The sequence below is a fragment of the Astyanax mexicanus genome, chromosome 10 (genome assembly GCF_023375975.1).
Source record: "Astyanax mexicanus isolate ESR-SI-001 chromosome 10, AstMex3_surface, whole genome shotgun sequence".
Lineage (NCBI taxonomy): Eukaryota > Metazoa > Chordata > Actinopteri > Characiformes > Acestrorhamphidae > Astyanax > Astyanax mexicanus.
In genome coordinates, this window is record NC_064417.1 from 26767227 (window position 1) to 26792317 (window position 25091).

At 36.9% G+C, this 25091-nt stretch overlaps 2 protein-coding genes across 4 annotated transcripts; both read right to left on the reverse strand.

Moving 5' to 3' along the window:
• Window positions 1–113: 113 nt before the first annotated feature.
• Window positions 114–10528, reverse strand: LOC103034006 (saxitoxin and tetrodotoxin-binding protein 2). Of its 3 annotated transcripts, none has more exons than XM_049483991.1 (6): window positions 10362–10528; window positions 2285–2427; window positions 1943–2007; window positions 1012–1122; window positions 643–747; window positions 114–330 (listed from the first exon to the last, which is right to left on the reverse strand). In XM_049483991.1, the coding sequence occupies exons 1-6, from the start codon at window positions 10479–10481 to the stop codon at window positions 260–262; spliced, it is 615 nt and encodes a 204-aa protein (XP_049339948.1). In that variant the 5' UTR covers window positions 10482–10528; the 3' UTR covers window positions 114–259. The 3 variants fall into 3 exon arrangements, with proteins under 3 accessions (XP_049339948.1, XP_022520301.1, XP_007238277.1); XM_022664580.2 differs by lacking the exon at window positions 10362–10528 and adding an exon at window positions 3048–3232; XM_007238215.4 differs by lacking the exons at window positions 114–330; window positions 643–747; window positions 1012–1122; window positions 1943–2007; window positions 2285–2427 and adding exons at window positions 6162–6323; window positions 7195–7299; window positions 7857–7967; window positions 8681–8745; window positions 8873–9015 and having other exon boundaries at window positions 10362–10514.
• A 1832-nt stretch (window positions 10529–12360) lies between these two features.
• On the reverse strand, window positions 12361–24184 carry mmp17b (matrix metallopeptidase 17b). The gene is made up of 12 exons (XM_007238214.4): window positions 24007–24184; window positions 20495–20775; window positions 19050–19182; window positions 18445–18601; window positions 18225–18333; window positions 17896–18073; window positions 17575–17751; window positions 16393–16516; window positions 16118–16191; window positions 15573–15722; window positions 14911–15135; window positions 12361–13033 (listed from the first exon to the last, which is right to left on the reverse strand). Exons 2-12 carry the CDS (start codon window positions 20705–20707, stop codon window positions 12651–12653), a joined length of 1923 nt encoding a protein of 640 aa, XP_007238276.3. The 5' UTR covers window positions 20708–20775; window positions 24007–24184; the 3' UTR covers window positions 12361–12650.
• Between the last annotated feature and the right edge of the window lie 907 nt (window positions 24185–25091).

Genomic DNA, 25091 nt, shown 5'->3' on the forward strand with positions numbered 1-25091 from the left:
TTATATAACTCCTTGATTCTCAATAGTTGAATTATGGTATATACTCAAACATTATAATATGAACTCAATACTAAAATGATTAATAATATACAGAAGTTGACAGACACTGTAAATCATTAAACCCAACTGATCTGTATTCAATGTTTATTATGCTGCAGGTCTTCCATTTCATTAGGTCAAAGAACACTCTAACTCCACAGAGCTGAATACACCATATTAACCAGTACAAAATGAATCACTGGGAGAATCGGCTTTACTTTCAGTCCTCCTTTTTGTCCTCAGGTTTAGTCTGTTCTGTAGGTGAACTGATCTGATCATCTTTACAGAGTTCTATAAAGAGAAATGAGCAAAATGAATGACAAACGTGTAAATTAATGATGCATCGATCAAGCGAAAAATTCCATTAATTATATATATATATATATATATATATATATATATATATATATATATATATATATATATATATATATAAAAAAAATATATATATATATATATATATATATATATATATATATATATATATATATATATATATGTATCAGTGGTTAGGTGTGGTATAACTACAACCACCGTCTGCCCCAAGAAAACAAGGCTTGATTCATAGTGTCCTTAATAGTGTCCAGTGTGGGATATACTGACCTGTTACTCCATCATAGGAGAACTGAGGTTCTTTTTTAAATCCGAGACATACAGCTTGTTTCCAGTACAGATCCTTCTCAGATTCGGACACTTTGGGACTTTTTGCTGAAATATCATAAATATTACACATAAATGTGAAAATACTAAGTGATCAACATACAGTAGCTCTTGTTATTAATCTAACATACATAATCTCTCAGACTCAACCACCTTCTGCGAGACTGTCGTTTATGGTCTTAAGACCGGCTTGAGTACTACAATACTACCAGGTAGATTTAGTTTCATACGGTGGTTTAGCGAGTGGCTAAATAAACTGTCGTTATCACTTACATCACTACTTCTGCAGTACAATGTGGCACCGTGACTTACTTAAGAGAAAGAGGGAGTTTATGGACTCATTTCTAGCCTGATGGGTGAAGCTTATAGTGAGGCATTCAGGACAAGATGGCAGGAAAGTGCCCTCTGATGCACTGTGTTTATCTATAAACAGACAGAACAACATTTATTCAGTTTATACTTTGTTTGTTTAGTAATAAAAGAGATGAGACTGAGTTTATTAAAAGGATATACCATAAAACAAATCTAAACATATAATTAAAAAGGTTCATTTTCAGAATTCTAAAGATATGAAGTTATTATTAACAATTACACTGCCAAAACAAAAAGGTCGCTTTCTGTTTAAGCTGTGACTGGAAGAGGGTTAGCAGAGAAATAAGCAGAGGAAGCACAATTTGTGCATGAGTTTTTCATCAGTTTTAATCAGATATTTAAACTATGTTGTTAAAATGGTAATATAACTTACAGTTTTAAGTTTTTTGGTCTCTCCCCTTTTAAACAAATGGAAGGCTGATCTTGTAGGCCTATGAGTGTATATAGCCAACGTCTTTATATGAAACTCAGTTCACTCAGTTGCCATAAGCAGAGAAAGCCATACAGTTATCTCCAGTCATGTATGACCAGCCTTTCTTTGATCAGCCAGTCTTTTTGAATGGGGATATACCAAAATACTGGAAACAAAAGTTCAGATTCTATCAAAAATTTTATGAATAGTTTCGTAACGTTTGGTTTAATAAGGACCCAAGAACAAGCAGACAAGCAAGTCTTTACAATAAATAATTATATATCAACCATTTTAGGCTTTTGAGGGAAAACATTATTTTCTTTACTGTTGTTTAAAGTTATTTGCTATTATACATGAAGAAATATAAAACACAATTTTCTCCCAAAAACGGTTGATATGTGGTTATTCTCTGGAAGGACTCATTTAGTCAAAACACTTATGAGGACGATTCTGACGTACCAGAAGCAAAAAAGGTGCTGTTTTTTACAGTTGCGTTGATGTTCTCCAAAAAACATATTCCATATCTGATGGACAGAAGGACAAACGGGACATATGAAGCTTATATTTAGATAGCAACATAGAGCAACACAAATGTATTTATTTTGCAAATTAATTTGCCATATTTTTAACTAATTATTTTGGTTATATTCAACAAAACTATTTAGTGAACTAGAGTACAATATTATAATATTATTCTGTTAAAAATGTGAATGTGGATACCCTTAAAGTTACAAATGTAAATATTATATTTATATAATATTTAATTTAACCATCACAGAAATATCAGAAGAAAGGACTCACCGCTTGTTCCCTTGTTTGAAAATAATTGTATCTTTCAGGGAACTGGGGGCAAACTCCAACCAGGAGCTGTTAACTATTTTTAACATGTTTTTGAACAGCTCATGATTAGCGATTCCTTCTGTAAAGATCCACTTCCCCATGATCTGAAATATATAAAATGTATCAACATCAGAACATGTGAAACATTTTAGATCTTAAAAACTACTCCATGTTGAATGTCAGGTTTTATGTATTTTTTATATTTTAGATATTAAGATTTTATTCTAATTAACATGACTTTTATTAGACCTTATAGACTTCAATAGAATTGAATGGAGTAATTCATAAAATCAATTTTAACAATGTGTACTTTGACCTAAAGTGAGGTGGTGAAAGTTTCCGTTGAAAAATGCATTTCAAAATAACAATGTACAATTTAGAGATTTTTTTAGAAAACATTACCTATTTGATTCGAAACTCAAATTTATACAAATTTATTGGTGAAGCATTATGTAAATAGATTTAAATTTATGAATCTGAAAAATGATAATGATGGATCTGTATTTGTATCTGAAATTATGAAGTAATTTTTTTATCTGGAATTATCTGAAGTTATTTTTAAAGAAATTTTTTAAAAGCAAAAAAAAAACAAAATTCACCACCTCACAAGTCTAAAACACGAAAAAGCAGTGTTAAAATTAATTTATAAATTATAAAAGGGGAGTACAGTCGGAACGTGTCCTCTGTATGAAATGAAGACATATCTACAGCAGATCACGCTTACTGAACTGTAGTCGTCCTCCAGCACCAGCGGCTTTGTGAGATCCTCACAGTTTGGGTCAGCAGCCTGAATAAAAGTCAGAAGGCTGAGAAAAGCCAGAGTGGAGATGATTCGGGCAGCCATGTTGGACAGAGCTCTTCAGAAACTCCTGATTACCTACATACAGAAACCCGGCACCACAGATTTATACACACAGCTCCTTCTGGCTATTCCAGAGTGATGCAACAGCACAAGAAATCGACCAGCTGCTGGCAGCCTGAAATCTGTGGTATACTGGGATTTTGGAGATTGATAACATTCCAGCTACTGTTCTACTGACAGTAATTTGTCTGTAAGGTTACACAATGTATTAGTTTATTTTCACTGCCACTCAGAAATATGTACAAAATCTTGTACAAGTGGAAAATGGAAAAATGGAGATTTCTGCTTTAGGAGTGTCTTTTGATCATGTGACATCTAGTTAATTTATGTAATATTTCTCATACACAGATTTTCATGTTTCAAGATATTTCTTTTGGACAAATGTCTAGATATAAGGATAATCTTAAAATTTTATGTGAAAAACAATTAAAACGATACATATTAGAAAAATTAAACATATTAACTTGTTCTTAGTTGACAGCACTTGTCTAGATGTATTTCTTGCAGAGTAACTTTAACTTTATGTACTACAGTGGAAGTCAGTACTTTATATTATCACTGTTTAAAGAAAATCTTTATTTATTCTCATCTTTATTTCTGTTTAGGTTACTACATAATGTTGACAGATTGTGAATACATTACACATCAAACACAGAACATAAATACTTCAAGTAAAATCAAGGTGTGTGTGTGGTTGCACATCTACAGTTGCAAGAAAATGTATTTAAACCCTTTGGGATTACTTGGATTTCTGCATAAATTGGTCATTAAATGTGTTTTGATCTTCATCTTAGCCACAACAATAGACAAACACAGTCTGCTTAAACTAATACCACAAAAACAATTATATGTTTGCATGGTTTTATTGAACACAACATGATGAAATTCACAGTGAGGGGGGAAAAAGTATGTGTACCTTTGGATTTAATAACTGGTTGACTCTCCTTTGACAGCAATAACCTCAACCAAACGTTTCCTATAGTTGCAGATCAGACCTGCACAACAGACAGGATAAATTGTGGACCATTCCTCTGCACAAAACTGTTCAGTTCAGCAAAATTCTTGGGATATCTGGTGTGAATCGCTCTCTTGAGGTAATTCCACAGCATCTCAATTGGGTTGAGGTCAGGACTCTCCAGGAGGCGTGTTTATCTGTTGAAGCCATTCGGTTGTTGATTTACGTCTATGTTTTGGGTCATTGTCCTGTTGCATCATCCATTCTCTGTTGAGCTTCAGTTGGTGAATAGATGGTCTAGATGGTTTTCCTGTAAAATGTCTTGGTAAACTTGGGAATTGATTTTCCATTGATAACAGCCATCCATCTAGGTCCTGAGGCAGCAAAGCAGCCCCAAACCATGATGCTCCCTTCACCATATTTCACAGTTGAGATGAGGTTTTGATGATGGTGTGCTGTGCCTATTTTCTCCACACATAGTCTTGTGTGTTCTTTGCAAACAACTCAATTTTGGTTTCATCTGTCCACAGTATATTTTGCCAGTACTGCTGTGGAACATCCAGGTGCTCTTTTGCAAACTTCAAACGTGCAGCAATGTTTTTTTTGGACTGCAGTGGCTTGCTCTTGCAGTCCTCTTTACAGGACGACCACGTCTCGGAAGAGTAGCAACAGTGTTGAACTTTCTCCATTTGTAGAGCGTCTGTCTTACTGTGGGAACATCAAGGATTTTAGAGATACTTTTGTAACTCTTTCCAGCTTCATGCAAGTCAACAGTTCTTGAATGTAGCTCTTTTGAGAGCTTTTTGTGCGAGGCATGATTCATGCAATGCTTGAATGCAGAACAGCAAACTCAAAACTGGTGTTTTGGCAGCTTTAACCAACCCATTCAATCTCATCACATCCTGTTTCCAATTAGCTCTTAGAAAAGTCATTAGCCTGGGGGTTCACATACTGACACCCCCCCCCCCCCCCTCCACCTTGATTGTGAACATGTTGTGTTCAATAAAACCATGCAAACATATATTTTTTTGTGTGGTATTAGTTTAAGCAGACTGTGTTTGTCTATTGCTGTGATTTAGATGAAGATCAGAACACATTTAATGACCAATTTACGCAGAAATCCAAGTAATCCAAAAGGGTTCACATACTTTTTCTTGCAACTGTATGTCAACAATGGATGCAACTTAAAGTACCTAAATGTATTCATCACAACGGGTGTCGACAAACATTTGACCATAGTGTGTATTATTCCAGTTCTATTTGTTTTGTCAATCTGATCACTTAGCATCAATTTAACTCTTCATAAATTTTGACTGCCCAGTAGATCATACAGAGAACGCAGATTGGGTAATAAAAAGCAGTGGATGGACCACAGGCTGGTGTTTGCACTTTTTTGGAAAAAGATAAAAGTGGGAACAAACACAGAATGAATCATTAACTCTTAATAATCAATAATTCAGTGTATACTGTGCTGGAGATTTCTGCATTATATTTGAATAAAAATGTTCCTAATATGGATCTTGAGTTCAGGCTGTGTTATTTTTCTGGATCGCTTGTTTGAGGGGTTTTCTGTTTTCTGTTTTTTTTTTTTTTTATTCCACTCATTCATTTTATTCTTCACATCATAGATCATTTATAATATTACATAATATACATCTTATCTATGAATGTTACAGTGAAAACCAGGTAACATTTAAATAATACTGCTGATAACTTTTAACTTTTTAATTCAAGCTAAAACCAAAATAAAAGATTAGTCAATTCTATTACTCGTTACATGACATTCACAAGCTCTATGAATTATTTTTTACCCTGAAAAAACAGTGAAAACACATGTTCCTTTCATAACACCTTCTTTAAGCTGAATTCAGTAGATGAGCTGTTATGTATTGGAAATGTTTGTTTTTTTCATGCCTTAAAAAACAATTTTCCCGCTCATCAATCATACCTGATGATAAATGATGAGTATTAGATTAAAGAATGTTGATGGATATGAGAAAATTGACACACACTTGAAATCATTTAATGTCATTGTTCTGAATTTATTATTTATTGTGTTGTAGATCTTCCATTACATTAGGTCAAACATTAAACACTGTAAAACTAAACACTTCAATTTCAGCTTCACTTTCAGTTTCATTCCTTTTTATCCTCAGGTTTGATCTGGTCTTTTTCACAGAATTCTAAAAGAGAAAAGAATAAAATGAGCATGGGTATAAATCATCTATTCATTTTATAGTGTTGGATTTAGAACAAAACTGAACATGTCCATGACAAAAAAGTGTACTTAATGTTCCATTAAAATATTAATTTTGATTTACACTGACATGCTAAAAGTCATGGGATGACAGTATGGCATCTAACAATGTTTGCTAAGTAGAATGTTTTATGAATGTTACAATTAATTAGGATTAAGATTTCTGGATGTCCTTTGAACCTTAGCAGGTGGCTGCAACGTCACTTGTGTCACTTTTCCAACTTTTCCACGTTTACATAATGTTAGAATTCATCTAGCTGGGAATGTTCTAATAACATTGTAATATAAGCCGTTATCATATCACATGTTTTCAGTGATACAAGTTACAGACAACATTGATTAACATTTTTCTAACTTTTTCTGTTATCTTGTGAGTGAGGCAAGGAATTATCAGATTTTAAGTAAGGCATGATAGTCTGTGGCAGATGAATAAAATATTATATTTCTAAAATTTTGGTACTATTTAACATTCCTTGAGCCACAGTTTCATGTGTGTACCGGAAATGCATTGTAGAAGGCTAATAATACCACCTAGAGTGGACAGTGAGCACAGTAGATGTTAATGATGGTGACCGGCATCATGTGGCTTGAATTGTCCATGTGAACAAAGAAGGGACTCTATTAGGAATCACATCCACATTCTGTGCAGGGAACCCAATGCACTCATCCCACTGTTCAGTGCAGTGTCCTTTAGCCTTCATGGTATATGGCAAAAGTCAATACAAGGACCTGTCCCAAGACTTTTGGCATGTCTGTGTATAGTGTCGTGAATAGTGTCCACTGTGGTCAGTGCTGACCTGTTACTCCGTCGTAGGAGTACTGTGGTTCTGTTCTGAATCCGAGACATGCAGCTTGCTTCCAGTACAGATCCTTCTCAGATTCAGACACCTTTGGACTTCTCGCTGAAATATCACACATATTACACAAATGTGTCATCATAACATTTTTACACTGGTCCACTGATCATATAGGACACTTTATAGTTCTATAATTACAGAATGAATCCTGTATATGTTTCTGTGCATACTTTATTATTGCTGTTATTGTCATCCTTTCACCCTGTTCTTTAATGGTCAGGAACCCACAGGATAGACCACCACAGAGCAGCTATGTATTATGTGAGTGGTGGGTCATTTATTCTCAGCACTGCAGTAAACTGGTGGTGTTAGGGTATCAGACACAGCAGTGCTGCTGGAGTTTTTGAGTGGGAATGTGGTGACCCCTCCTGACTCACTTATAAACTACATTTAAAAACTTAAAGATCAGAACTAATCTCAGTAAACTCTATTTATTATTCAGCACATTTGACATTTTATTAAAAATAACAGATTATCTTTCTTATCTACCCCTTTTGTGTTGACTTGACCACCATGCCTGATGAAATTTTGCATTTTGCTTTGGACACGGTTGGTGAAGCCAACCATTCACTGCAGTGTAATGGAGTGTAAAAGTGACTTACTGAAGAAGTAGAGGGACTTGACTGTCTCATTCTTCACCTGGCTGGTAAAGCTGAAAGTGAGGCACTCAGGACAAGATGGAATCAAATTTCCCTCTGTCGGGATTTCTTTTTCTGGGAACAAACAGATCACCTGGCTGAGTGGGTAAAATTTGGAAAACTCAGTGATAAAAAAAAGCATAATACAACCAGGAACTTTTAGGATACATTTTGTCAGGTGAACCAGCACCAATAAATCAACAGGTATGAAACTTGGTGAATGGTTGGGACAGACTGTCATGGATTGACAGCGGGTCATCTTCAGTGATGAGTCTAAAGAAGACCAACCAATGACCAACCACTGTGTGCAGAGGCACTGTCGAGTTCAAACAACGTATGTTTTTACAGTGTGGTAACTTATATTCCTTTTGAATAGCATTGCATTTTGACACTTCCTGCTGGGATGTTTAGCTAAAAAGGCATGGCTCACCAAAAACTTTTTTTAATTTTGCTTTGTTTGTTTTATGTTTCATAGTAGTTTTAATAATACTATAAAAATAGATGATTTGGCCAATTTAGAGGATGTCCATTTCACTCAGTATAACTGACAGAAGCAAATGATCTAAATCGCCAGCCAATAAGTTTATGTTTAGTACCTGCTTCAGAGAGTCCTCTTCTATTGGCAGTACTTCTACTACTATAGGGACTAGATGAGATGTGTATGTGCATTTGCACACCTGTGACAGCAATGGGTGCAACTTATAGTAGCTGTATGCATTCATAATGAAAGGTGACTGTCCAGACACATTTGGTCATATAGTCTAGATGTAGGACTGTTTCTGACATACCAGTAACATAAATGGTGCTGTTTTTGATAGTTGTGTTGTCCATCTGAAATTCGCACGTTCCATTTCTGAGGGACAGAACATCAAATAGGTCAAAGATCAAATAAATGCCATAAAATACATTACAACTCATATAGATTTAAAACAAGCTAACTAAGATAGACATGGGATTATCAGAGAAACAGAGAGACTCACAGCTTGTTCCCCTGGGTAAGAATAACTGTATCTTTTGAGGAACCTGGAGAGAACGCCACCCAAGAGCTGCTGACTGTTTTTAAGATGTTTGTAAACAAATCGTGATCTGCAATTCCTTCAGTGAAGATCCACCTCCCCATGATCTGAAATACATAAAAAAATATCATTCAAAATGAACTCATTGGCAATACAAGACTAATACAACCTGGATTGCTGCCAAGCTCTGCATGCAGCAGGTATGAATATGATTACAGGTGTATTTTGATTAGACACTGGGTCTTGCCACAAGTGGGACGAAAATGCTTCTGATGTTGCCCTAAAAAAGGCTCAGGGAAGCTTCCTTTGAGTAGTGTACCTCTTGGTGAGAGATACAGTAGCTGACTGCTAAACATGCCTCTACAACCCAATTTATAGACATTTTGCCGACCAGACAGACTTAATGAGGATGTGCATCACTAGACTGAGAGTCATAGGGTTTCTATGAATTGCCCACCATCTAGACCATCTTTTTTTTTATAATTTTATTTCCATTTTCTTCCCAGTTTACACGGCCAATTACCCAACCCACTCATTAGGACTCCCCCTATCACTAGTAATGCCCCAACACACCAGGAGGGTGAGGACTAACACATGCTTCCTCCGATACATGTGAAGTCAGCCACCGCTTCTTTTCGAGCTGCAGCATTGCCGAGCAGCTAGCGCGCTTGGAGGAAAGCACAGGTTCCGATACATCAGTTCACAGACACCCTGTGCTGCAGACATCACCCTTTTAGTGATGTGGGGAGAGAGCGCCATCTACCCACCCGGAGGGAGCAGGGCCAATTTTGCTCCCTCTGAGCGCCAGCAGCTTGACGGCAAAGCTGTATGAGCAGGGGATCGAACCTGCAACCTCCCGCTCATAGTGGCACTGCTTTAGACCCCTGGATCACTCTGCGCCCTAGACCATCTTTTTCACCTTTGCCTTTGTTTACAGTAGTGTTGTTAAAGTAAAACCTGGACTGTTTATACCTAGCAGTGATACAAAGAAACTAAAAGCTTAATAATATGAGAAGGACATCTTGTGGCCACATGTTGCCTCTCATAGCATGCCTTCCAACTGGCATCTTTCTGCAGGATTATACTCACCCACACACAGCAAGGGTTTCCCAGAAATGTAACCATCAGATTGCAACACTTGCATGTCCTGTGCTTTCACCAGTTATAAAACCAATCAAACATTTATTTATAGGAGCAGCTGGCTGAGATGCCAGCCACTTATGGATCTACAGCAGTATCTTCAGGCTTAGCTGCAATATCTGTTTGTAAATGTTTTGCAGGATGGCATACATTTCATGCTCAACCATATGTTATCTTGCATCCAAGTGAGAGGTGCCTAACAGGGTACTAGAGCCTCATTTTGTTCTTTTTACATTTGTTCCTACCTTATTAACATATAAATCACTCTAATATTACAACATTGTTCATTTATTAAAGAACGTGCTGAACTTACTGAACTGTAGTCGTCCTTCAGATCCAGGGGCTTTGTGAGACCCTCACAGTTTGGGCCAGCGGCCTGGTTCAAACCCAGCAGGCTGAGAAAAGCCAGAGTGGAGATGATTCCGGAAGCCATGTTGAAAAGAGCTCTTCAGATACCCCTGCTTACCTACATACAGAACCCCAGCACCACAGACTGATATATACCCACAATTCCTCCTGGTTCTTCCAGAGTGATGCAACAGAGCCAGAGGTCAACTCGCTGCTGGCAGCCGGAAATCTGTGGGATGTTTTGATTTTGTAGATTTTGGAAATTCCACTATGACTTTCGGACAGCAGCGACAAGGTGGCTTACTGATAACTTTCAAGGTACTTTGTCAGTAACATAAGTCCCATGCACGTTAAAAAATCGGATTAGTTTATGATAATGATATTTCTACTGGATTAAAATATCGCTCACCTAGTGCTCATATGTTGCCCTTTGTGAGTTTGTTTTGTTTGTATATATACAGCTAGTAAATATTAAGGTCAGGTACACTGGTATACATTTTTTAACATTGGATTTTTGAGTGTTAAATGAACCAAAAACTCAAGACCGATTACAGTAAATTTAGGTATCTGTCTATAATGACAAATATGTACTACATCATGTTTTCATTGTCAAGCAGAAAAAATAACTATATTTTTAAATGTAACTTAATGGAAATCAGTGTAAAAAGCTTTGATTCCAAGTCATTTTGGAACATTTATACTGGTCCATTCGTCATTATATTAGATAATATGAAGATCAGCTACTCAACTTACTTTTTCAGAAAGTGGAAAGTAGAAAAATTGAGATACATAGTTTTAGTTGAGTTAAAATAAAAATTTTGTTTGCATCTCTTTACTTAGGTAAATTTAACTGTAATTATTACTTTTAGATTTGAATGTTTGTGCATTAAAATGTTTTCTGCACACCTCACATCTAGTTCATAAATAGAGATTTTTTAGTGTCTATTCAGAAGTCTGTTCTACATAATTATAAAGAATAAAACATACTGTTATCATTACATTTTGCATGTTTGCTTGTTAAATATCTAGATACAAGTTTAATCCTAAAGTTTAAATCCCAATTGAAACTACAAAAAAATATATATATTTAATAGATTTAAGTTTAAGTAAAAATATACAGATATAAATATATTTTCTATTCAGATTAAATTGGCAAAAAAATTAAAAACATATCATTTTTATTTCTGAGCCAATTTAATGCTGTTTAATAATCCTTTTTGTTTAAAGTTAATAAATTGGAGATACATGGACAGTGACAATATACAGAGAATCATATCAGATTCTAACTTTTAAATTGTATTAATTCCAGAACAGTAACCTTTTTAAACTATGACTAATCCATTACTGAACAATATAGCTTTATAATGTTATTATTGATGTTATAACAGCCCAGTGTAAATCATTTTTCTCAAGATGTGTGTTAAAGTGGACTTTATAGAAGTTATGTAAAGTATTACGCATTTGGTCAGTAATCTGAGGATCTAAAACCTTACAGATTACCCTGAAGACAAATGACACTAACCAGTGAACACAAGTGTACATTACATCTCCAAAATTACACCTCCAAAAAACAAACACAGAATAAATCATTAACTCTTATTAATCAGTAATTCATTGTTTACTAGGCTGGAGGTTTCTGCATTACGTTTGATCAAAGAGGGTTGTCTTGGTTTTCTGAATCAGTTGGTTGTTTTTTATTCCATCTATTTTTTGTTATTATCATCACAGGTTTATATTTTACATGAATATACACTAAATAATAGATCATTTACAATATTAAATAAAATAAAACATTTTGACTCTGAATATTACAATGAAAATAAGACAAGAAGCTCAGCAATTCAGGCATTTTTTTTTCAAATAAGATTATTTACAACTTTGAGAGTCAAGCTGAAATCAAAATGAAAGTTTTTTTTTCATTAAATATCCAGAATGAAAATGTACAGAATACACAGAAACATGCCTACATTGTATTTTTTATTTCTTAAACGAGGGTAAGGATAAAAGCTGACTGCTAACAATCTTAAAAAAAGTTTGTGTGTTGATTGACAACACTAATGTTATCCTAATACACAAACAGATTAAATGATCAAGTGTAAACAGGGTCAGAGCTGCAGGGCAAAAGTTCAGTCCAACTACTTTCAATAAAACATTTTTTTTTTTTTTTTAAGTTGAAGTTTAGGTTCCAATTAAATATACATAGTATAGACAAATTAAGTTTAATATGTTGATTTTTGTCTTATGTAAAAAACATCTACAGATGCAGAGGGTCTGACCATAGGTTCAAAGGCTCCAAGGACCCTTTGATAGTTAGATGTAGTAAAACTAGACTAAGAATCATCAGTACATGATGTCCCTGGTTGGTGTGTGCTGTTCCTTTGAGACAGGGACAGTCCCAGTAGAGGGGGCGTTCTTTGTCCTGGTGCCTGATCTGGTCAACTGTCCCGTGTGACTTCTTCCCGTGTTGCTCCTGCTGACCAACAAGAGACGTCAAAGAGATGTCACTGGAGTGATATGTGGAGGGGTTCGGGCAGTCTAGCCAATCTGTGGCCAGTGGCCTGGGGTATCCCTCCTCGGGGGCGGAGCCTGGGTGGGAAAACTTCCAATAGGAGAAGTCCTTGAAGAGGTAGATTGAACCTAATCAAGAAAGGAAATATGGAGTTAATGGTAAATCATTTTCTGCAATAACAGACTCTACTCTTTACACTAGATAATTGGACTTGCTGTGAGGATTTAATTACATTCAGCTACAATATAATAGTAATAGTCAGTTTAAACATGTCAGTGTTGGATGATTAGTTCTGACACTCCCACTTTTCCTAAAAGGACTGGATGGAGCTTTTTAACTCCAGAAAACACTATTCACACTATTCCACAGCTCAATGCAGGGAGCTTTATGCCCCTTTAGCCCATGTGTGACATTAGGTATGGTGCCAATTGGCTGATGTTTATCTGTTTCTATGAGTCCTATTCTATTGGCAATAGTTTTCTATGGATATTATACTTAAGAAATAGTGTTGGTCACTCAAATAAAATCAGTATTTTTACTTTTTGTCTTGATACTTTTTAATACTTTATACATTTTATTACAGAGCATAAACATAATGTCATGTCTTGGCCCTGTCTCGTGTCTTTGTGTGCATTCCCCACGTGACCTGTGCTCCCCTGTGTCTTCCGTCTCAGTACTTTTCCACCTGTGTCTCATTTGTAGCTCCGCCCCTTCCCCAGGTGTTTCCAATTCTAGTGTGTTTGTGTTGCTATAAATAGCCCTGGTCTACCACTTTGTCTCTGTCGGTCTTTGCACCTTCCCCTGTTGTTTTGTCTCTCCGTGTTCTTCCGTGTTTCATAGCCCTTATCATTGCCCGTGTTTACCTCAGTTTATCTCTTGTATATGTTTTCTAGTTTCTTGTTTATTCCCTCGTTTCCCAGTCCTCTGCTTAGTGTTTTGTTTTCAGTAAGTTCCTTGTAGATACCCCTGCTTAGTGTTTATTTTTCTAGTTTATTTCCATTGTATATATTCCCTGTTTATTTATTGTCTTTTTCTCTAGTTGGTTTAGTTTATGTTCTTTAGTTTCTCTTGTTTGTTTTGGTTTTTTGGTTATATGTTTATCTATTTTCCGCTATTCAGTTTATTCCCCAGTTCCTTGTATATATCTCCCTGTTTTATGTTTACGTGTTTATTTGTTGCCTGTCTCTTTGTTTATCTTTGTTATTTATTTATTAAATTATTCGTTTCACCCTTACCTGCACCTGTGTCCGCCTCCTCGTCTCCCTGCCTGGGTCATCTTCGTGACACATAATGGGCAAAAGTATTGGGACACCTGCTCATTTATTGTTTCTTTCATAATCCAGGGTATTAAAAAGAGATTTTCCTGCTTTTGTTAGAGTAACTGTCTCTACTGTCCAAGGAAGGCTTTGTATCAGGTGTCAGAACTGTGAGGATTTGACTGCATTTAAAATGAGTTCTGACACTTTAACTCAAACCTAAGGTATTGGATGGTGCAACATCATTCCAGAGAACATAGTTCCAGTATTTCACAGTTTAATGTTGGGAGTATTTTTCCCCATTCTAGCCCATGCTCAGCATTATGCATAGTGAACCTTTCTCGTGTGTAACCTATTCATTATTAAAAATGCTTATTTTACTTTAATTCTTAAAGTAACTTAATTTGGTAATATTTGGATGGCCAATTCTAGATGCCTCATAGATGCTGAATAAACATTGAACTGCCTATTTTTTAAATGCCAATAACAAAAACTCCAAAATCTTAATATTTTAGCGTTTAGGTTTAAATTAAGGTTAAGGCTAAGCTTTTGGTTAGGTTCTATAGAGAATTGATACATTTAACTTAAGTTGAATTTTTATAGACATACAGTTAAATTTTAGTTAAACATCTATGAGTCATCTGTAATGGACCATGCAAGAAAAATGATACCCGTACTTTAGTCAGTTAGAAAAGACGTCTGGACTTTTGGAAACTTCAGCAGCAACAGCACAAAACTGTCCCTCTCACCATTCTTCTCTGTGATAATTCCATTTACTCCTCCTTTGATGAGCTCAGTCCAGGCCTCACTTTCCTCCTCCAGTGCTTCCCTCTGAGACCCCCACACCACTCCTGCCACAGGGTCCCAGTGCAGGCCCTGCCAAACCCCGTCAGATCCCTCAGGAGCCAGAACGGACAGAGGCTGAGGAAAACCATCCTGGAGAGACAGGTCCTTAAACAGCCAGAACTGAGAGCCTGCAAGCACACAAAGCAGTACTACACATGAGGGTGGAGCCATCTGTAGAGCTGTCCCCCAGAATAAACACCTGTTCTACATTGATTCTACTATTCTACTCTTCGATTCATCTCAACATGAACAGATAACATTCAAGTCAAGTGTCAGATAACCCTTCATTACCTTCTTATATTTTTTCTATTCTTTCCCTGCATTATGCGGCTCTTAATTTTCTCTCAATTTTATCCTGTGATTTTTATAGTGTTGTCTGTAAACCCCCATGTGATTGTCAAGGACGAGTCATAAGAAGTAAACTTTCCCTGTGATATTGTCACAAAACTTAATGTTTGAAGTGTACTAAAGACCATCTAAACAAGCCAGGCTGATGTTTTATGTCAAGTTAATATTTTTTGTCCAGCTTAGTTGAAAAGTCAGCAGAAGTTTAGGATACACTGACCACTAATGAAGATGATGGCATGGTCTTCTTGCCTTTCCAGAACAGCTTGTAGAGGGGGCATGGAGAGGGGGAGAGCCCCCCAAAGTCTGTGGACAGGTACAGCTCTGCCTGAAACCAAACCTCCTCTGTTCACCCTCCACATACTCCCACCTACCAAACCCACAGAAAGATTTACAGAGTGAGAGGTGAAGATTATTTCACAGCCAGATTTTGGCAACCAAAACATGATCTTTTTCTACTTCTTTTGTTTAAAGTTAATGTAATCCTAACTAAATTTTCTGTATTTGGGCTAAAAGTCCAAATCATCTAAAACAACTTATTCACACTGCAAACAAATGATAGAATGTTTAGTAGATCTAGACCCTATCCAAAGTTCAGGGGAACTGTGGAAGTCAAGAAAACTGATCTGGAAGAAAACTGCTCATATGTTGTCAGGACAAGCAAATTCAGCCCCACATATGACTGTCAAGTTTTATCAAGGCTAAAAAGACAATCAAATCATTTTATTCAATACATTTATGTACTTAGAGAAGTCTGGAGTTTACCTTTGAAGAAAAAAGTCTCCCCTCGAATTTTAGCAACCGCATCAAAGCTGGTATTACAACGATCCAATGAAAGGCTTCATTCAGACAGAAAAACAAGAAAGACAAATCCATCATAATCTGTAACATCTGTACAAACTTTTTATTTCAACAAATGTAATATTTATTCATGACAACGTGTACTATTCTGTCCTAAAAATGGATTTTGTGAGATAATTTTGCAGTGTCAAATTTCTAAAAGGACTTCAGTGACTTTAGTGCAATCCTCTTTATCTTACCTGTCCATGTAGCGGTGTGTGTGTCTGTGCATGTGTGTGATTCTCTGAGTGCTTTCGTGATGATGTTTCAGATCATCTGTCTGTAGAGGAGGACTGTCTGTCTGAAGATGCTCACTCCTTTTCCCTGAAAACATATAATGGGAAAGTGGGGTGTAAGAGAGTGGCAGTTTGCAGTAAAAGGACTTAAATTGTACTTTAAATGTTAGTTTGGCCTATTCAAAAGGTAATTTTGTTAGTTAGTTTGTTTAAATGTTAGTTGGGCCTAAAATTATACATTGTTAGTTTAAAGTGATAGTTTGTCATAAACTGCAGTTTGGTTTAGAGTGGTAGTTTGCCCTAAATGTTAGTTTGTCCTAAAGTATAATTTTGGCCTAGAATGGTAGTTTAACATGTATGGATAGTTTGACATAAAGTGATAGTTTGGTTAAAATGGGAAGTTTTGTCTAAAATGATAGTTTGTTTAAATGGCAGTATGGCCTTAAGCGATACTGTGGTCTAAAATGTCAGTGGTAGCTTTGTTGGTTTGATGCCACAAACATGAGTGAGACGCTTGCAGTAAAAATTCGAGGTAGCTTTAATAATCAGTTCTAAACCAACAAGCTTGAACTGAGCACTAATAACAGTACAAACCACAAACAAGACTGACTAAAACATCAGAGCCAAATCACAGTCCAAAAAGGGTAAACAACAAACGAGAAATAAGGGTCTAAAGCAGAACAAAATAGCCAAGAGAAGTAATCTAAAGGACAAAACAAAATCAGAGCTCAGTATGCAAATGAAAAACAGAGGCAATACTTCGCGAAAAACAGAAATTATACACGGAAAAAAACAGTAATTACTCAAAACACAGGTGGAGCTGATCTAACAATCAGGTACTGATTGACTGGCTGAGACACATGACTGAGAGGTGCATTCTGGGAGTTGGAGCTTGTGAAGGTGAAAAAGTTAGTAGAGGCATTGGAAGGTGGAAAAGTTGGTCAGGAAATTACACAAGTACACAGGAAATTTGGCAGTGTTAAATCAACACTGTTAGTGTTAAATTAACACTTATTAGTGTTAAACTTTACACTCTCAGTGTTAATTTAACACTAACAGTGTTGATTTAACACTGCCAAATTTCCTGTGTAGTGTTTTTACTGATCTTAGTGCTATGATTAATATATGTATCAGGAAATCTGGTACCATAAAGAGTGGTGATGTGCTCTCGGTCTGGAGACCCCAGGCTGAAGTGGAGAGGGTCGGCTAGAGGCCCCTGGTAATACGGTCGCATCACAGAGCGCCGTGCGGAGGAGTGAGAGAGTCCGAGGGCATGACCAAGTTCGTGGACCAGCACTGTGAACAGATCCGTGCCTTCAGAAGCTGCAGGCAGATACAAACAAGAAAGTCTATATTTAGCTGTTTTTGGATTTAAACCCCTGCTTTATTTTTTTCATTAATTTTAATACTTTGCCCTTTTGACTTATTAAATATTAAACAAATTTAAAACTTTGAAGTGGGCCTCACCTGGCTGTCTGAATGCCCACTCCTCCTCTGCATCCAGATGAACTCCACCTGCCCTGTCAGGGTCAGAGGGGAAGAAGGCGTGGCCAACAGCCCCACCCACCCCATCAAATGGATATCCATCACCATGAGAACCATGTAAGAAATCAATCTGTAGATCTGCCCCCTCTGGGCCTCCGACCTATAAGGTTTCAGAACAGAAGGTGAAGTAAAACCTAATATCCAAATCTGGTTGAATGCCCTTAATGACAATACCGTGCACACTTCTCTGGGGAGCTTAAACTGCAGTGTTTATAGAGACCACATGAAACCCAAGACCTCATTAAACTGACCTCATGAAACTCAAGAGGTGTTGGCTCCGCCCACACCCTGAGTGCGTAGAACACCAGAGAGCGAATCATCTCGCGGGACAGCGTGGAGGAGGTGGGGTAGGAGCGCAACCTGAGAGAGAGAAATTTGAATGGACAGGTATTTATGAAGCAAATCAATGACAAGATTAGTGGAGAGAATTAGAATTTTAGGAGGTTATAAAGATGGAAGACTCCCTCACACCTCCAGTTGATGTTCCGGCGTTTCCAGCTGGACACGGCTCTCCTCATTCTCTGACCACGAGTTTTAGAGTGTGGAGCTGAGAGAGGAGCCATCTGACCACCGACATCATCCGGCAGCGAACAGCGTGGAGTCTGCATCAACCTCAATGTCTCCTCATCTGAGAGAGAGAGAGAGAGAGAGAGAGAGAAAGAGAACATAAGAGAAAGAGAAGGAGACCAAATTGTAGAGAAAGAAAAACAAAAAAGACAGAAGGAGAGACATATAGAGAAGAAAAAGAAAGAAAGAAACAGGGAAATTAAACAGGGTAAGATAAAGTGGGACAGATAGAGAAAGACAGTGAAAGAAAATGTCAGTCAAAGAAAGAAAGAAAAAAAGAGAGAAAATGGAAGAGATATGGAAAGTTAGACAGTGAGAGAGAGAGACACACACAAAGAATAGAGAAAATGAAAGGAAGGGAAATAAATGGAGAAAGAGAAAAATGAAAAGAAGTAAACAAAGTAAATTTTCCTTAGATTTAATTGATTTGTGATGTCTGAGACTGAAATTAAACAGCAGTGTAGGAAAGTGAAATTCCCACATTAGGCTCCCTCACTGTTCTCTCTTACCTAAAGTTCCTGAATCGTTCAAACCAGCGAACATCTGCATGGCCTTCACTGCCTGCGTTACCGCTGACCAGGCCTGAAGTTGACCAGTGGAGGGGTCTGGTGGGGGCAGGTAACCATACTTTGTGAGCCAGTCCTATTAAAGAGAGAAGCAGCAGACAGAGAAAGTCTACAGTGTGCTCTAAATATGCTCTAAAAAGCTGTAAACGATGTTAAATATCCTGTTAAAATGTTGGGATAACATCACTTGCTACTTTACTACTATGGTCATACAGAGTCCACAGCAGTAGCTACTTCAGACTGCTACTTCAGCTACTTTAAATACAATATACTTTATCTGTAAACCATTTAATATGGCCTGACTTTAACATCAGGTTTTAACATCAATGTTGAAGAAACAAACTCTTGGAAGTGGGTGTGGCAGAATAAGGGTGAATAATACAGTGTGGTTTAAGAGTTTGTTGAACAATAAAGTGTGCAGATGTGCACAAAGAGCAAAAACAGCATATTAGTGTAGAGCAGGGGTCTCAAAGTAGCGGCCCGACGCGGTTTCATACGGCCCCTCACGGGTTAACAAAATAAACATACATCTGGCCCGCAATTCAATTTAATTATTTATGCTTTATTATGTTCGTTTTCATATTTTATCTTAACTTGTATTTTGGTGTGTGTGTGTTTTTTTGTTTTTTTTTTTTGCTTACGCTGCGTTGCCTGCTTTAGTAGTCTTCAGTAGCCTTCAACAGTCTAACCTTGCAGCCGTGGTGTGTCCACTAAACTCCGTAGTTATAAACATCCTGAGGTTAGCAGCGCGCTAACTGACCTGTTTATAATGTAATCCCAGCAGTGCCTCCGTGACGCTGCTCTAAACTGCTGCTGTTAGCTGCTTGGGCTGAAAGATGAACTGTAGAGAGCTGTATTATCCAGTTAGTGGGGTTATTTTATTTCATACACAGAAGAACTTAAAAAATTTCAAAACGCTCCAGACAGGCTCAGCTGAGTCCTGTAGCCCGTGGCTGGGCTGTAGCTCTGACTAAGCAAAGACTGCGGGCTTGTGGTGCTGCAGCTGCAGCTCCGACTAGTGGTTGGATGAGGAACTGCTAAATCTGAGGAAATGCTAAATCTGTCACAGCTCACAATTTTTGATTTTATATTTATTAAGCCTTATTTCAGTATCAAACGTTTTGATCAAAGTTAATATAACTTATAAATTAAAAGGATTTATGTTAATAGAGCAACAAGCAACCATTTTTCCATGCAACTGTAATATTTGATTGAATAAATAGTATATTGAGAGTTATTTAACATTAAGGAGTAATTACATTCATTTTGTATTACATCTGGTTACATTTTCTTATATTTATAAGTTACATCTGCCCCCAGAGGACAGCCAATATGCCAATGTGGCCCTCGGCAAAAATGAGTTTGAGACCCCTGGTGTAGAGTCTTACCACCAGTCTGATGCTCTCGTCCTCCGTGGGAGTTGCAGAAGGAGGGGCTGAGGAAATCGTTAAGCTGGTGGAAGGATCTAAGGGTGCAGACCACACCCTCCTCTGTCCACACAGGCCAAGTACCACCATCACAGTCCACAACATCTCCTTCATCCTGAAAACTTCCATAACATCCATCAGGAATGATCTACTGAGGAGGGCCACCATGTCCATAAAACAGGCCTCCGTCCGCCTGAGATGATTTCACAGCTTTCATCTTCACTGGATTAGCAGCAGCACAGCTGGAGGACACAGATCACAGAGACACTGAATGTGCAAACATTTAATTGGTAATAATAGTAGAAAAATAGTTACATACTGTACACTACAGACTGAAAGCTAAAACCATCCATCTGAATCAACTATCAGTCCTGACTGCCAACTCCGATAATTCACCTCGCCTTGCCATGAGCATGCTGGCCAGCATTTAACATCACTCACAAGATAACATTTTACAAGGTAACACTTCACGGTCAGTTTAGATACTGCTGTCCCATGACTTTATCAAAAATAGTACACAAAAATTAGTTATTTAAAGCAAATGAATTTAATATCACCCACTCTAAAATCCAAAATCAAAGAGGCATTGCTGTCAGTATTTGATTGTACACAGTGTCGAGAGCTATGTTATGTCAGAATATTGGATGATTAAAGCCTCACCTCATCCCAAACTTATTAAATCCTAAAATTAATGTATGGCATTAGGTGCTAACATGTGTATCTGCCTGCTGCAGAGAGTCCTGTTCTATTGGCAGTACTTTTCTATAGGAACTAGACGAGCTGTGTGTTTGTGTGCGCATTTGCACATTTGTGTCAGCAAAGTTATATAAGTAGTTATATAACACATTTATTAGAAGGGGTGTTCACATACTTGTATTATAAGTTTGGGAAACTTATAATTCTTTATTTGACAGCTTTTATACTTAAAATACTTAAAAAACACACACACACAAACACACACACACACACACACACACACACACGCACACACACAAACTACAGACCAGCCAGCTGCCTATCAAACAGAAAGGCCTGTTTGAAGAACAGATTTAATGGTGCCGGTAAGTTTGCGTGTAAAGATGAATGGTCGTGCGGCAGAAGGACAGTATTAAAGAGAAATGGAGGGATTTGCATAATTGAAAAGGGGAGGAAAGGAGATGAAGAGGGCATTTAATTCAGGAGGGGAAGTGTAGAGTGTAGTAAAAGGGGCACAGGGGGAGGGGGTATCACTGCGGCCTGTAGGATGTAAGACTTTAATTCAATTAGTAGGTGTCATTTCATTAAGCGAGAGAGGGGGATGAAAGACGGGGATGAAAGGAAGAGGGGAGCGAATGTAGAGTTATGGAATAATGGAATTAAAGAAAAAAAGCATGTAATCTCTGGGGGCAGCAGAGAGGACAAATGTGAGAAGGACACGTCTGAGGATTTTACTGTTTACGGTAAAGGGAAAGATGGAAGGGAACACATGCACTGTGGATTGTCTGCAAAAAAATTGTGTGTGTGCGTGAGACACAGAGAAAGACTGAGAGAAAGTAAGAAAGGAAAGAGTGGTTAAAGAAGTTTGTGGACACCCATTCTAATGGATAACGTAGCATTTAGCTACTTTAGGTTGCATCCCAGATTAAGATGTTTAGCAATGTTTTGAAAACGTTCCCAGAAGCTTAGCCTGTAACGTTATAGAAAAAATGTTGCAGGAATGTTATGAAAATGTATTACATAATAATACTTTGCATTACAACATTATTACAATGTTTCTCACATAACATTCCCAGCTAGACAAATACTAATGTTATGGAAATGTTAAAAGTAACATTTCACAAAAACAAAAAGTAAATAAAACATGGACACAAAGGTGATGATGCAGCGACAATAATAACACCATAATGTTTAAAATGTTAAATAAAAATGTTCTATGTACATCCAGAAAATTAACAGACTAAACATACTAAGAACTTTTGCTGTAACGTTCAGAAAGCATTCTTATAACCGTAAATGTTTAGCTGAGTTCCATTGTTGACACAGATGAGCAAATGCATAGATGTGCACACAGCTTCTCTAGTCCCTTTAGAGAAATAATGCCAATACAACAGCAACCAATATGAACCAATGGGCCTAATGCCTAAAGCCAGGCATGGACTAAAGGTATACTTTAGCCCCCCAAGTATTAGACAAAACATTTTCCTAGTAAATTGAGTTTTACAAAAACATTGATTAAAGGCTGTTTTTTGTAGAAACATAATAGTTTGCCTATGTATCAAGTAACCTGTGTATCATCAAGAATACTGAATTTCCCACTTATAAACCTCATTGGGTATTTGAGTGCAATTTACAAATGGTACAAAGGGTAGCCATATTCCAGTTTCCATCACCACTGAAATGCAATATTAAAGTAATATTCAGTACAACAGGGAATACCATAGTTGTAAACAAGATAAAGGAGTGTCCAGAATTTTTCAGGCAAAATTTCAATACCAATTAAATGGTTTATCCTAGAACTGTATATCCATGATAATTTTTTTTTCTTATTTAATATTTTTTTCTTATTTAAAAGTGAACTTTAATAAAATACTGAAGAAACAGTACTTTAATCTATGCACATCTGCTTATTACTAATACAGATGCACATAATACTGTTCTTAAGTTTTCAGCAGCTACCAAAAATAATTAATTACCTTCCGTAAAGTTAGTGTGAAACTTCTGTATTCTGAAAGTGAGGAACTGAAATTTAACCCCCACACTGAGCATTATAGCGTTTTAAGGGTTGGAATAAAAAAATAGACAGCAGGCAATACTGAACAATCTATAATTCCAAACAAGTTATGATTTGAAAAATGGGGTTTTTGCTTATTTTATTTTATTTTTTTACTTTTTGTTCTGTTCTGTCTTTGGGTATTAAGCCGTGTCCATCCAAGTGAAGAACCATTTAAAGCCTTTCTTTTGAACTTTTTAAGAGTGAACTTTACAGTGAACTTTTAGAGGTACTTTAGTATTAGACTCTGCACACCTCTGATTATTAATGACATTAATATTTTTAAGTTATTAGTCTTATTATTATATTTGAGTTCCTAGCAGGTACTTTGGCCCTTACTCACAGAGGTTATGAAGTTATGAGAGTAAGTGTTAAGTACTTAAGAGCCATATCTGTATCAGAACCTCCAAAGAAAGTCCAAAGAACCTCCACATAATACATATATTCAAATGTTGTTTGTTATTCCACAAATCACACATTCAAGCCAAAGAACTTGTGCAGGATCCGTTCTTGTTTTAAGAGTAAACTTTAACTGAAGTACCGAAGCAGCAGAACTTTTACAGTGTATTTATATTACCGTTAAAATACAAAGCTATGTAGTGAGTATGAGTATAAGTGAGGAATAGAAGTGTGGCCCCCACACTGAGGGCTTCAAGGTTTAATTATTTTTTCATTAAAGAAATAAAATACAATACAGAATTAAAATAGAGAATTGAGCGCTTACCTTGACCCAAGGCTGGTCTCTTTTTTCGCTTCTGCTTGCTCACTCTGTCCTTTACTCCTTCGCTCACTCTCTCTCTCTCGTGCTCACTCTCACTCTTTCTGAACAGATGTGTGCCTCATCTCTCGTCCACTCCCCCTCTCTCTCTTCTTACCCCCCTCTCTTCATGCCTCCCAGCTAGCACAATGGCCTCTTAAATACCCCCCCTCCAGCCATACTGAGCGCACTGGGCAGCCGGGCAGTCATTCTGTGTGTGTGTGTGTGTGTGTGTGTGTGTTTGTGCGTGCAGAGGAAGATATCACTTTAAAGCCCTCGCTGTGTCCAGTGAAGAGATTTAAAGCTCCGACTTACTGCCACACATGTCCACTCTTCTTTCCCTTCTCGGCCTAAACATCTGCTTTAGTCTGCATCGGAATTCTGCACTGAATTCATGTTAACATTTCACCACTTCATACTGAAGCTTTAATCTACCTGAAGCACTGTGTCAAGTGCAAGACAGGAATGAGAAGACTCTTCTTCTTATCTCTTTGGATGAAAGTGAAGCCTGCTGTGGGATTACTGCCCTCCTTTTATCTCTTGTGGGCTGGTTTGAAGTGCGTGATGTGGCGGGTTGTTACTTCAGGCCCAAATCCTCTTAACGGAAGGATTAAAAAAATTAAACACATAGATTTATACTGATCTGCCTTTCTGCCTTTCACAAAGGCATGCATTGTCGTGGTCAGAAAAGCCAGGTCAGAAAGGCACATTTTGGATTACTCCTTAATCACTGTGCATTACAAATATAAAGCATAATGTTTATTACATTGGAAAAAGGTAAACACATTGAAACAGATCCAGTGAATGCCAGTAAGAAAGTTAAATGTAATTTATTACTGTACTAAGTAGTTTCTTTCTGTGTACCTGTACTTTTCTGCATTTTAAACTTATTTCTATTTTTTTGCTAACATTTTGCAGAATAAAAAAAAAAACTCTGCACTTTTGGTTTATGCCAACATGTAAAATATAATTACAAAACTTTTGTACTTTTAACAAATTACTTAAATTGAAGCATATTTTTAGCATGTTTTTTTTCAAGAATATTTTTACAA

What these genes read in the sequence shown, in the direction of transcription:
- LOC103034006 (XM_049483991.1), bottom strand. Translation starts at nt 10,481, where the DNA reads ATGGCTTCCGGAATCATCTCCACTCTGGCTTTTCTCAGCCTGCTGGGT. An exon ending in TGAAGGACGACTACAGTTCA is followed by an intron (nt 2,428 to 10,361) that starts GTAAGTTCAGCA and finishes TATATATTTCAG; the next exon opens with ATCATGGGGAAGTGGATCTT. An exon ending in CTCCTATGATGGAGTAACAG is followed by an intron (nt 331 to 642) that starts GTCAGTATATCC and finishes TTCTCTTTATAG; the next exon opens with AACTCTGTAAAGATGATCAG.
- mmp17b (XM_007238214.4), bottom strand. Translation starts at nt 20,707, where the DNA reads ATGGACATGGTGGCCCTCCTCAGTAGATCATTCCTGATGGATGTTATG. An exon ending in GTGGGCATTCAGACAGCCAG is followed by an intron (nt 17,752 to 17,895) that starts GTGAGGCCCACT and finishes ATCTGCCTGCAG; the next exon opens with CTTCTGAAGGCACGGATCTG. An exon ending in ACACACCGCTACATGGACAG is followed by an intron (nt 16,192 to 16,392) that starts GTAAGATAAAGA and finishes GTCTGAATGAAG; the next exon opens with CCTTTCATTGGATCGTTGTA.